The 14264-nt window shown below is 36.5% G+C and overlaps 1 protein-coding gene across 1 annotated transcript; it reads right to left on the bottom strand.

Moving 5' to 3' along the window:
• Window positions 1-947: 947 nt before the first annotated feature.
• Window positions 948-9862, bottom strand: LOC144342484 (uncharacterized). Its single transcript, XM_085490847.1, has 5 exons — window positions 8258-9862; window positions 7874-7924; window positions 7355-7503; window positions 6948-7055; window positions 948-4468 (listed from the first exon to the last, which is right to left on the bottom strand). The coding sequence occupies exons 1-4, from the start codon at window positions 8466-8468 to the stop codon at window positions 6975-6977; spliced, it is 492 nt and encodes a 163-aa protein (XP_085346973.1). The 5' UTR covers window positions 8469-9862; the 3' UTR covers window positions 948-4468; window positions 6948-6974.
• Between the last annotated feature and the right edge of the window lie 4402 nt (window positions 9863-14264).

The following is a 14264-nucleotide window of genomic DNA, read 5'->3' on the forward strand; positions in this document are numbered from 1 at the left end:
GATATTTAATTACATAATTTAATATTATTGTAGGTATACATGGGTTAGTAGAGTTTAGCAATCAGACCATTTCTTCAAGGACCTGCCTTTGACTATCATACTGAGGACCACCTTTCTGAGGACGCGATTTTTTTTCAGAGGACGTGGAAAATCTCGGGGGTGTCACTCCCTCATGTGCAAAGTGTCACTTCACATGTCCTCGAACTGATATGAACAATAGCATAGCATTCACACATATAAGTGCAATTCACAAATGGCAGTAAGATTGTCAAATATTTGTTATAGAGAATTGAAACTCATACACTCAGTTACCAGCAAATGCTAGGTATGTCTTCTCTGTAACAAAAATCAGATCGAAAAAATGAAAAACAATTTGTGATGCCTTGCCCTGTCTATGCCCAGCACAAAAACATTCCATTTATGTATACAAAATATTCACAAATTTGCTTGAGCATTAAATCTCTGTGAATACCTTTAGTTTAATATTTGTAAATCTGATTTGAATTTAGACAGCAACACTTCCTAAATTTTTAATTGTTTTTTCTTTGTCATGTCACTTTTCATTTATCCATTATCATCCATTCCAATGGATGTTAAGTGATTGAATGTATAAATAAAAATAGGTGTGGATATTTTTGTATATACAACATCGTTCAATAACTTAGTGGTGCTGAAAATTGGGTAGGGAAGGTAGCTGCTCCCCTCTCGTTCTGCACAATTTTATTAGGGAAGCAAGCATTTCTTTTTAACTTTTTTTGTACAAAATGGCAATGTACATCTCCAGTAGGGGACAACACTGATAGTTGCATAAACTGCAACTGTAATTCTCAGAGCAATGAACTCGTATCAGTATTTATCTAGCATTGTTTCCAAATTTTGAATTCGATAAAATAGAATGGGGTTGGAATCTGGTTGATACAACTTTCACACAGAATATCATCACGCTATTTTCTACTAACCAACTTTATTTGCAATAGTTTGAAGGAATACATATTCCTTTCTTACATTATAATGAGAAATGAGCAGAGATCAAAGTGTACTTGTTAATAGTATAGGCAGGGAGTTTTCCATAGTTGTGTTTTTTCTCAGCCACATGTGGCATTATGTATAGAAAATTTGTAAATATTTTTAGTATATTTTTGTTTCTGTTGGAATGCAATATCAAACAAAATGTTTATTCTTATTTTCAAACTTCCAGCATGAAAAGGTGGTAATTTTCCATCCCAAATTTAGGTGAGATAGAGCATACGGTACTCCAACATTTAAACAAGACCATGTTGTGGATGACCACAGATAACTATGGTAGTGGAAGGAATAAACCTGTTTGGAACTCAAGTACACCTAAGATCAAATGCACAAAATGATCATTGTAAATGATCTAAATGCTTATGCCCATAAACTTAAAGGGTGGTGGTCGGCGCAGCGGGTGTTTGAATTACACGTAAACAATGTATTTCACACGCATTGTGTGCATTGGTACAAGTCCATTATCAACCAGGCCATGGTGCAACGACCACCTTGCTTTAGGATTTATTTGATGAAAAACAAAATATATGGAGGTAGAAATACATGAAAATATTAATTAATCATAACAAAGAACACAGGAACTCCATTAATGAAGCCATGAATTCAGCCACTTATTTCAGATTGAGCTCAATTCAATAACATTTACATTTCTAGAATCCAATTATGTTTTTATAATTCATCCTAAGTAACAAATGATGTACACAGAATATCTCAAACTTGCTATTGGCTTTTGGAGCAAAGCATGATTTTGATTGACATGATTACCATAAGACCAATCAGTGTAACATGTTTTTTTAGAATGTAGGACAAGTGCACATGTAGTATTACTGAGTAGCAGAGATAGGTTTGTTTCACCTGATCACACATTCAGTTCAGTATAAAGACATAATTTTTTTGTGACCACTGTAGTTAAAACGACAATAGATGCAACTATCGATATTTTCATTTTAATAAAACATTTCCTGCAGACACTGAAAGCATAGCATAAACGGACATTGTACATTAAATCATTGTCAGTGAAATAAGGGGGGGGGGCACGGTTGCGTCATGGTCTCCATCTATTGAATTCCAGTTTTGATGAAAAATTACAGTACATGATAACTTACTGAGGGCCCTGGGTCAAATACGTTCCCAGCTTGAAAGGCTGACCAATCTCCACGCAATTATGTCTAAAACAGTATTTTGGTAATCTTTATGTAGGTATATTTAAACAAAAATTTTCAAAATCTATTGTCGCTTTAAGAACCTGTCACTGTTTCTATAGTACCAGTTATCAGAAATTAATGAAGGTATGACCCAACTGCAAAGGTTACAACAACCTGCATAGATTTGACCACAATATCTGACAGTGTGAGATTCATTGCAATAACAATGAAGTGGCCTTAAGGTATAGATGCATGTTCGTGGGCACTTTGAGTGAATTATTTTTTTTTTGCTTTTTCTTACCCAGACAGTCTTGGCTAGATAATGTTAAAATTTTGGAGCATTGTCAATGCTGAAACACTCAAAAAAACGATTTTAAAATAGAGGGAACCGAGGCACACGTATGTGATTAAAAGTCCCGAAGTTTGTTTACGTTGCTTACAGTTGTAAATGATAAGTAAACAGTTTCACCCTTATCTCGCAACATGTCAACAACTTCTAGCCTGGCATATTGTTATATTACTAAATATTTTTGTTTTCACACATTTTTTTTCTCCCAAGGTATTTTAAAACTGAAGTATACAAAGTAAACATTTTTCGTTTTGCTGTAGAGATCACCCTGCTGATAGCATTGCAATGCAATGGATAAACACCATTGCTGAGCTGTATCGATAACTTGTCAATGGCATGCTCGTAAAATGCTTGGTTAATTAAAAATAAAAAAATACCCTGGAAATTACAGAAAAATTGCCAACAAGATTCTGTTTTTAAGCACCACGGAAAAATGAAGCACTCTGTGATGCCATCTTGGTTACCTCAATCGGAAACCCCTTGTCAGCTAGCATGCACCTGTAGCGATGTTGAAAAGTACATTGTATGTATGCTCTGCAACCTCTGGTACTAAGGCACTCTATAAATCGGGTACTTCCAGAGGTCAGGGTTCGTTTAATTTTTATCGACCCATCTCATCTTTAGTTGAATGAAACCTGTCTCGATTTACAATATTTTCCCTCCCATTTAGATTTTTTCTCACAGGCAGTTGACTGATTGAGTAGTAAAAACTGCAAATAGCCGTTGTGTAGCAAAATATTACGGCCCATTTCAAACTGGTCGTCTAACTTCGCATGGTCCATTTCACTGGAGATCACGAAAAACTGAGTCATACAATGTATTTTTTTAAGGTTTGAGGGAAAGTAAATTTAGACTCAATCCGCAATGTTTATATAACTGTATGAATATCTCATCAGCTTTACGTGATCCATTGTGCCCCTCACTCAGTGGAAATGATAACACGACACCGTGACAGTTTTCGCGCAAGGTGTTGACTCTGCAGACAATTTTACGTCCGTTTCCCTTGAATTGTAAATATTTTTATTTTATTTTTTATCTGACAATTGAACATCAGCAAGCATCGATGTATGATGGATTTTGGCATGTCGTTGTGATGCAATAGCCATTTTTGTAGACGATTAACGTCGTCACTTTCATAAAACAGGCATTATCTCTGTTCGTGTTTTCTGGTTAGTCACAGAGATTGGAAATTAATTAGCTCCCACAGTTTATGTTAGTTTGTCTTGAAATTCTCACACTATTTTGACAACAACCTATTATTGTTTTGAAAAAAGTTAAATACAGTGCATAATATGGAGATCCCGTCATTACTTTTTTCACCATGTTTCTTTTTGATTATTTATGTACAGCCTTGCTAAATCTTGCTAAACATTCAAAAAAGAAAATGTTTGTACCTGTTTTCTATAATTTAAAATCGTCTTTTGAGTATGTTCCACTATTCACAATACTGCGAAATTTTAACAATCTATAGCCAAGACTTTGGATAAAAAAAGCAAAAAAAAAAAAAAATTCACTCCCAAGTGCCCAAGAACCTGTATCTATACCTTAAATCATAATCCTGCTGGAACGATTCCCTTTCTATAAAAAGAGTTTAATACTACCATAGCCGAGCACCTGATGAGGTGAGATGTAGAATCAGGTGTGGTAGCAAATATGAACTGGCGGCTCTTTAGCAGTTCTTTTACAGTTTGATGTATACCACATTATTATATAACATCTGGCAGCAATAATAACAGAATTCATTTATCCTTCCGCCTCTTATGTACCGTAATCAAATTACGAACACAATCTTTTACATTTTTCCAGGACCTATGGCACAAAACTGGATTCTGTTGTAAACAACTACTGCAAGCAGCCTTTCCAGACATGTGTAGAAGTCTAATATCTTGCGAAAAATAATTTTTAACAGCCATCTGTTCTTCAACACTCCATATCTTATATTCTGCACCTAACACAAAAAGAAAATATCAAGTAAATCTACTGTTACAAAGTAACAAGGTAAATAGACAGCCGCAAATCAAAATCTGTTGCTGCAAAATTGTTTAGATTTTCAAAAAGAAGTTGTTTGAAATAATAGTTGAAAAATTGCCATCACTCAAAATCAAAACAAGGTGTATAAGTAATATCCTATGAGTAATTTCAAATTAAATGACATTTTCATATGTTGATTTTTTATGGTTTTGTAAATGACCACCAGTCAGTCAAACATAACAAAAACAAATCAACATGGATATGTAATAAATGATGTAATGCAATTTTAAAGTAAACCTTATATTTAATTATATTATAGCATTATCAATATCAGTGGATTTTATGATGTCAATGCAGCAGATTATTTGCAATAATGTATCCCATTATTGATCCCTGTACCATGGATTTGATTACAATGTAGTTTTCGAAAACGAATAAAGGAGAAACTATTTAAGAAGAGAAATTGCAAGCATCCTCGTTAGCTCTCTACGTTAAAGCACGCTCGGCTGAAGCATTTCATCTAGTAGGCATGCTTCTAGATTCTACGACTGATGCCGCTGTCATGTCCCTAATCGTGTCAATGAACTAAGGTTAACCCGGGGTGATTCAACCAAGCAGATGCTGCTATGTTTACAGAGTGTGAGTACAGAAAAATGAATAGTAGTACTACACTTATTTGTGAAACAAGATTGTTGTCAGGTGTCTTTTTTTTAGTCCCCGTTCGAACGAAGTCCGAAAACGGGGACTATCATTTTGGGTTAGTTCCATCCGTCCGTCCGTCCGTCCGTCCATTCCTATGTATGTACGTACGGAGCTATATCTCAAACACCAATTGACTGATTTCATTCAAACTTTACATGAAGACATAATATCTTACATATACGCGTCAAGTTACTTTATTATCGGAGCAAAAATGGGCGACTTGTGGCCATTTTGGATGTAAAATTTGCTATTTCTGATACCTAAACGTGTCTGCAGCAGTTTCTCAGAGATGACTGGGCCGATTTGGATCAAAGTTGGTATGATGATCATACATATTGGTTTGTAGTTGCACGTCATTTTTTTATCGTGATTCGAACAAATATGGCGGCCATCTTGTTTTTCATGGTACTCATGCTACTTTATCTTGAATGCAATGAATGTCTCTGTTTAAAGTTTGTACAGAGATAGTATACCAAGAGATACATCTGCACCAGCATGGTTTTTGTGATTCAATTCAATATGGCTGGCCGATGCCCAATTTTAATGTAAAAGCGCTAAATCGTCATTTTCACATGTCCGAGGCTGTTTCTCAAAGATGACTGGGTCGATTTGGATTAAACTTGGAATGATGATCATACACATTTGGTTATAGGTGCACGTCATACTTTTTTCGTGATTCAAACAAATATGGCGGCCATTTTGTTTTTCATGGTACCCATGCCTACTTTCCTATGAATGCAATGAATATTTCTGTTTAAATTTTGTACAAAAACAGTATACCAATAGATACATCAACACGAACATTATTTTTGTAATTTGATTCAATATGATTGTCCAAGTCTCATGTAAAAGCAATAAATCATATTTTTTTTACAAATCCATCTCCTATTAATGGTTTCAATCTAATCTCAATGACTTCATCAGCATCAAATTGATATGTCAAATCACAAAATTTTGGACGGGGACTGTGTCGTTAACAATGACTTGTTATTTATACAGCAAGATTAAAATCACTGTTTGTAGGATGGCTAACACCCACTAGCTTTCCAGCCATGTTCACTCACTCGCTACGCATTCGTTTGGCTTGAAGTATTCATCAAATCATGGGCCTCTCGTAGCATTTGAAAATAGCTATTACAGGACTGTCGCCAATAAAATCCACCTCAATGGTTTGAAAACACTTGCTGGATTGGGTAACAATACGACAACGTACATGTACCCATGGTACACACTCCTACGCACAGTCAATTCCGTCAGTCCATAGGCGGCGGTCTAGCATAGCATAGTGCAAGGTCGTGACGGACACCAAAAGTACTAGTCACTGTGTGCCGTTCACTCGGGCGACCACTACAATGCTACTCCACACCACACTGTGAATTATTTAATTACAAGAATATTTGATGGATAAAAACTAGTTTCTTTCTTAGTTTGCCATATGAGATTGTGAATACAATTTTCAGAAAGACATTTTAAATTATTCAGATTTACAGGCCAGTGACTGCGAAACAGTTCTGTTCACTGTGGATTTTTCTCGAAATTTTCCATTTTTTAGTGGCAGCAAATCCACTGATATTGAAAATGCTTCAAAAAATAACAATAATAAATTCTTTGTCAACTCATAATGGAGTGAGCTTTCGTCCATTATAGGTTGGCGGGTCGTTCATTATTGTTTAAATAGACATCATAAAGTCATAGTCTATGAGGTGCAATACACATTGAAATTTTGGCAGCTACATACTGAAACAGTTCCATACCTTGAGGCATCTGTCTGCTTTTTTTCTTTACACTAGATGAAGTCTGAGTGAAAAAAGCATCACTTTTGCCAGATGCCCTTCTTTTAGGATAAGCAAGCTCATGCTGAACTAAAAGGAAGAATCAAGTAAAATGTAAATGAAAAAGAAAGAAGAAAAATGAATCCTGCAATTCATAAAAAACTATATAGTATAATGTCCCCTATTGTATTAACAATTTAAACAAGATTTAATTTAGCTTTTATAATATTATCATTTCTATTTTTTAATTATATTATCTAGCACATGATAACTGTACAGCATGCTATAGTGTACACAAATTATTTCTTATCTAATTACAATGATGTACATGTGACACAGACTCAGTGAAGTAATTAATATAACTTTAAATTAATATAACTTTAAGTTACCTCTCTTTTTTGAGTGGCAGGATAGACAGCAGAATTGACAATATCATCAGAAAGTTCATTCCCATTCTTGAGATTCCTAAAACTGGATTCTAGTATCAAATACGGTTCTATCTTACATACAGCTGAATCTGCTGTTTTCTCAGTAGGTGCTGAAAAAATACCAGGTATAATGAAAGTAATAAAGATTCGGAAATGTACTGATCTGTGACAGTGTGTGCAAACACAGACGCTGTTCATGAAGAATAACGTAATGTAATAGTTTCATGGTTGGATTTTATTTCCCCTTTATAAAAAACAAGCCATGCATGGCACAGTCCCAGTTAGTTATCAAACTTAAGATGTATAGTTTTGTTTATAGTAATATAGTTGGAACATAAACATGTCAGAGATATGGATCCAGAAGCTGATGCTTAATTATGATTTTTTTAACACTGAAATGATTGACATTCAGCCACCTTGTTTCTAATCGTCAATCCATCCATAAATTCTTGATTTTCCAGTATTATAACTCTCACATACCTTCAGGAGTCTTGATATCAATCAGCACTGATTCTTCATCATCTGAAACCTCTGAAATAAACACACATATTGATGAAGCATACAATAGTAATGAGAAATTAATTTTTTTTTTGATGTAAGAACATCCATTTTTGTTTAGGCATAAATGTGATTTACGATAAAGTTAACAATTTTAGAATAACATTTAAAAATTTCAAAACTGCAGTTGAAAACCATTTTGCCAACCACAGGAACTGTGGCTTTGGCATAAATACAATTTCGAAATGACTTCATCCAATCAGAAATTACTTTCACGAATATAGGGCGGTAAAAAAGAACATACCATCACCACATTCATTGAAAATATTCTGGCATACATGTACGTTAAAGTAAATCCATACTTACCATTCAAGTCAATCTCTATGTCATCAAGTGATTTGTTCTTGTACTTTTCCACAGATCCTCTTTCACAAGCAAGTATAATTCTGCTGACTTTAGTGATCTGCAGGGTGTCTTGTGGGAGCCTATAAAACTTCCTATGAACTCTGATGTAATGACCCAAAAAACCAGCCAAAATTTCCTGTCCATTGTCTTTCAAGTTGAAAAGTTGAGACATAGTTGCAATTTGCTTTCTTAAGATTGGTTGAGTTGAAACATTCAGGGCAAGTCAAACCACATTTCTGTGCATATTTGTTCAAGCACATGGTAGCACGTATTGGATTCTCAAGCATAGTGAAGAACCAGATGTAGCTCATGTGTTGAGTTTTAAATCCAGAAATGCTGAAAGAAAATTGCTGTGGCAAAAGCTAACAAAGGAAATCATGCAAATAATGTTGAAGTACTCAAGGCAGGAAAGGGTTTTCTAATTCCCTTTAAAAGACCATCATATCAGATAGGTGCAACTAAATATGTTCCCTGTCCAGCCTGTTTGGGATATTTCATCCGAACTGAATTATGGAAATATCACAAATCATGTACAGTCTGGATGTTTCAAAAAGCACCACAGCAGGCATTTCATAATCGTATACAGCAAGTTGCCGGAATGTTGTCACCTCATAGTAAAAATGCTGGTATGGCTGAAATTTTTTTATCCCAAATGATTCAGGATGATGTGTCAATTACAGCAGGAAATGATGATCTGATTGTAGAATATGGCTACAGAGAATACATCAAAGTTGGTACTGCCTCTACCTGACATCAGTATGTCAAACAAAAGATGAGGGAACTAGCAAGACTACTTTTAGAGTTGAGGAAGCAGAGTAAAGAAGACTCTTGTTTAAGGGATTTTATTCATCCTACAAAATTTGATGCTGTAATCGAAGCTGCACAAATGAAGCTGGAAAACTATCTCTAGCGTTGATGTTGGGACATGCCTTGAAAAAGCGTGCTGCAATCTGTATAACTGATGCCATAAAGAGTGAAAATTCTAATATGGAAATAGCATATACAAGGTTCCTCAAGTTGTGTGAGATGCAGTGGGCTCAAAAAATTAGTTCTCATGCACTAAGCTCAAAGCTAGAACAAAAGAGAAACAAACGAAACGATCTACCATTAGTGGAAGATGTTGTAAGGATGAACAAATATCTGAAAAAAGCAGCACAATTATGAAAATCTTAAAGAAAACACCTGTAAAACGTCATGGAAGAAGCTAAGTGAAGTCACCCTCATACAGTTAATTATCTTCAATCGTCAAAGAAGTGGCGAGATGGAACGTATAACAATTACAGATTTCAGGGAATCTCGTGGAGCAAACATGGAAGAAGCATGTCATTTGTCGGATTGGGAGAAAGCCCTATGTCAGTTGTTTGAACGAGTTGAAATAAGAGGAAAAAGAGGTAGAAATGTTCCGGTCATTCTGACACACCATGTGAAAAATCAAGTCACATTGCTTATGGATAAGAGAGAGTCGGTTGGTGTTCTGAAAACCAATCTGTATGTGTTTGCCTGTCTCCAGGATTTAGAGAATCCAATACGTGCTACCATGTGCTTGAACAAATATGCACAGAAATGTGGGCGTGACATATTACCAGACGACACATCACCGGATGGAATCAGTCGCCAGTTAGCCAAGTCTCAAGTACCACGGTGTGACATATTACCAGACTGCACATCACAAAGAAAGCTATTTAATGAAATGTCTAGAAATAAAAGTTATGGTGAGGATTATGATGATCATGGAGCCTCTACATCTGAATCGTCGGATTGTGAGTCAGAGGTGTTTAACATTACACCCCAATTTCAGTCATTAAGCATTGGAAAAGATGTTGAAGAAAACAAATGTTCAAGTAATGTATGTGCTGTTTTGAAACCTGATACTTCATCATCCTCTCAAAAATAAGGCAACTGTATCTGAAACTTCATCTGTGTTGGTTCTTACAGCAAATAACACAAAGAAAAAAGGAAATGGGACAAATACCAGTATTGTGTGTACTGTATGAAGCCAGTTGCAAAGTTACCTAGGCATTTTGAAAGCAAGCATAGTGAAGAACCAGATGTAGCTCATGTGTTGAGTTTCAAATACAGAAGCGCTAAAAGAAAATTGCTGTGGCAAAAGCTAACAAACAAAGGAAATCATGCACATAATGTGGAAGTACTCAAGGCTAGAAAGGGTTTTTTAATTCCCTTTAAAAGACCATCATATCATATAGCTGCAACTGAATATGTTCCCTGTCCAGCCTGTTTAGGATATTTCATCCGAACTGAATTATGGAAACATCACAAATCATGTACAGCCATATTCTGAGTCAGTATTGTTCGTAAAAAACATTTGTTAATGGAGCAGCGTTCAAGTGACGATCAGTAACAATCTCAGCTAACGGGCTACTAATTTCATCGGATAATGTGTGGTCTGACGATATGTCACACTGTGGTACTTGACACTGGATTGACTGAGTGGTGATTCCATCAGGTGTTGTGTGGTTGGTATTACATCACATCCTGGTACTTGAGACTTGGCTAACTGACAACTGATTCCATCCGGTGAAATGCAGTCTGGTAATATGTCAGAACCAGGTACCTGAGACTTGGCTAACTGACAACTGATTCCATCCGGTGATGTGCGGTCTGGTATTGTGTCAGACCCAAATACCCGAGACTTGGCTACCTGACAACTGATTCCATCCGGTGATGTGTCGTCTGGTAATATGTCACACCCTGGTACTAGAGGCTTGCTTAACTGACAACTGATTCCATCCGGTGATGTGCGATCTGGTAATATGTCACACCCTAGTACTTGAGACTTGGCTAACTGACAACTGATTCCATCCGGTGATGTGTGGTCTGATAATATCTCACACCCTGGTACATGAGACTTGGCTAACTGACAACTGATTCCATCTGGTGATGTGTGGTCTGGTAATATGTCACACCCTGATACTTGAGAATTGGCTAACTGACAACTGATTCCGTCCTGTGACGTGCAGTCTGGTAATATGTCACACCTTGGTACTTGAGGCTTGGTTAACTGACAACTGATTCCATCAGGTGATGTGTGGTCTGGTAATATGTCACACCCTGGTACTTGAGACTTGGCTAACTGACAACTGATTCCGTCCTGTGATGTGCAGTCTGGTAATATGTCACACCTTGGTATTTGAGGCTTGGCTACCTGACAACTGATTTCATCCGTTAATGTGCGGTCTGGTAATATGTCACACCCTGGTACATGAGACTTGGCTAACTGACAACTGATTCCATCCGGTGATGTGCGGTCTGGTATTGTGTCAGACCCAAGTACCTGAGACTTGGCTACCTGACAACTGATTCCATCCGGTGATGTGTGGTCTGGTAATATGTCACACCCTGGTACTTGAGACTTGCTTAACTGACAACTGATTCCGTCCTGTGATGTGCAGTCTGGTAATACGTCACACTCTGGAACTTGAGACTTGGCTAACTGACAACTGATTCCATCTGGTGACGTGTGGTCTGGTAATATGTCGCACCCTGGTACTTGAGACTTGGCTAACAGACAACTGATTTCATCAGATGATGTGCGTTCTGGTAATACGTGACACCCTGGTACATGCTGGTATGCCATGTGTTTGTTGCAAGTTTAATATCTACAAAAGCAATACAAATAGAAGAAGACAAAGATTTTAGAGCAATAAATATTTATATTTAATCTCACTCAACAGCATACAAGAAAATCAAGTCATTGGAAATAGCACAGCTATTTCACGTTACTTTTTCAACATAATGTTTTAAATACCATTATATGTGAAAAATGCATATACCATGTAGTAAACAAAATCTGTTCATGTATGAGCGAGATTCAGTTCCATATATATGGAAATGTACAACATTAAGTTTGATGCTTATGTGATGTTTGAAGCATATTCAAGCATGTCAGCGATCTGGTAAAGAATTCATAAAAAATGGCTACCAGTAAACAATTTTTTACCAAAACAAGTCATTTCATGATATGACAAGAGTCATCCTTATTTTAACAGTAAACATAACTGAAATTAGTCAGCCACTTTGAATCAGAGCATGAAAGAAATGACATAGGAATAGTAGTTTGATTGCCATCAATCAATATATGTCAGAGGCATACTTTATAACAGCATTCCACCATTCTGAATCAGATCCATCCTGGTCAATTAATGTCAGATACAGCTCTGAAACCACATTCATTACAACAAAATTCCCCCAACCCCCACCCCACATTCAAAACTAACAACAAAATGACCACCAGTCAGCCATTTTGAATCCAGTCTGAGAAACAAAATTACTTGCAAACGTTCAATGTACATGTATGTATTAAGTTCACACAAGATCTATCCATACATGACCAAGGTCTGGAACCGGAATGGCATTGTTCTCCCCAAAAAAGGTGACAGGCATAATGCAAAAATTTTTCTTGTTTTGAATACTTAACCAGCTGCGAAAATTTACTAATGGACACGTGGGATAAAATTAGGTCAGCTTTTCTATAACATATTTCAAAAGCCCTACAAGCCCTACTACCGGTACATTGTTTACAAGTCATTGAAAATGACACAGTCCCCATTAAATTTTTGAAAGTTCTTTTTGTGCTCATCATATTAAAGCAGAGGGGTTGTCGCGAGCGTGTCCTTGAAACTTGAGTTCCAAGTGGCGTATACAACAGATTGTCTATTTACCGTACTCGACCGCATTAGCGCCTATGCCCGAGCAAGCGCCCACCCCCCACTTTTGCGCAATTTTTATATTTGGGGTCACATTCGGCAAAGCGCCCACCCCTTCAAAATGCAACTAATTTAAAACTTGGTCTTGCGTAACGAATCTTGGTAATCGTTTTTATATGATACAGCGTGGACATCGACCGCTGTGAACATGTTGTGGATGCGTAGAACACGGTAACCGTGCGTAAACTACGCTTCGACAATGACCTGTTAATACAAGTAAAATGCGATACATATTTCATGCCATATTCAGTCTAATTCTCAAAAATGGCTAGTTACTAGTTTTTTGGAAAAACCATGTCGTTTATTCGCTGAAATCAATTCCAACAGATCGTACTTCGACATCGATTATTCACTTCCGCATTGCGTTACCGGAAAGTCTTCGGGAATTTGCGTCAGTACAACACAGCATTCTGATTAGTTAATAACCAACTTTGACCCATTAGGTCAAACGACGCTGCTGTAGGTCAAATCTGCAATTGCATCATGGCGGAAAGTGATTTTCATCGAGAGTTTGCGTACGATCCAACAACTTCGTCAGTGGAAATAATATGACAATTTTGACTTCGACTGTGTTCCAAAAGACTCAAATGTTTTTAATTCCGTAAATTATGGTGGTACGTAATTAATATTGTAATAAAATGTGCATATTTTTTGTGATCATTTCTGTTTCTTCATTGTGAAAATCAATGACGACGCAAATTAATTTAGTAATTTGATTTTCCCTCAAAGACGTAATCTGTCACTTGATGAATCAAAATTTTCATTTGCACTCTTTTTCGAGGGGGGTGCTCGGGTAAGCGCCCACCCCTACAAAATCGTGATTTTCTGAGTTGAGGCCTCTGGGCGCTAACCCGGTCGAGTACGGTACATCAAAACACGTGTTCTGTGTAGTAGTAATATGGCCAAAAATAAAAACAGCCATTATTCGGCCATCTTTGATCTGATTATGAAACACACTGATATGTATGATGTATGTGCCAAATATGAATGAAAATAGTACATAAATTGTGGAAATATCAATAGTAGTAAGGCCAAAAAGTCAGATGGCTGTCAATCAGATTTTGAAACAAATTGTCATGGACATGCATCCTAACATGTATAAAGTACATGTATGTGCCAAATTTGAATGAAAACTGACAGAGCACGTCCAAGATACCGCATAAAAAAAAAAAAAAGATACCGACCATCTTAGATCCAATTACGAAAAAAATCGGCATGGACATGTAACCTAACATGTATAATCT

Source organism: Saccoglossus kowalevskii, chromosome 16, assembly GCF_978046115.1.
Source record: "Saccoglossus kowalevskii chromosome 16, keSacKowa6.1, whole genome shotgun sequence".
NCBI classification, from domain to species: Eukaryota; Metazoa; Hemichordata; class Enteropneusta; family Harrimaniidae; genus Saccoglossus; species Saccoglossus kowalevskii.

What these genes read in the sequence shown, in the direction of transcription:
- LOC144342484 (XM_085490847.1), bottom strand. Translation starts at nt 8,468, where the DNA reads ATGTCTCAACTTTTCAACTTGAAAGACAATGGACAGGAAATTTTGGCT. An exon ending in TGATATCAAGACTCCTGAAG is followed by an intron (nt 7,504 to 7,873) that starts GTATGTGAGAGT and finishes GTATTTTTTCAG; the next exon opens with CACCTACTGAGAAAACAGCA. An exon ending in CTGCCACTCAAAAAAGAGAG is followed by an intron (nt 7,056 to 7,354) that starts GTAACTTAAAGT and finishes TCTTCCTTTTAG; the next exon opens with TTCAGCATGAGCTTGCTTAT.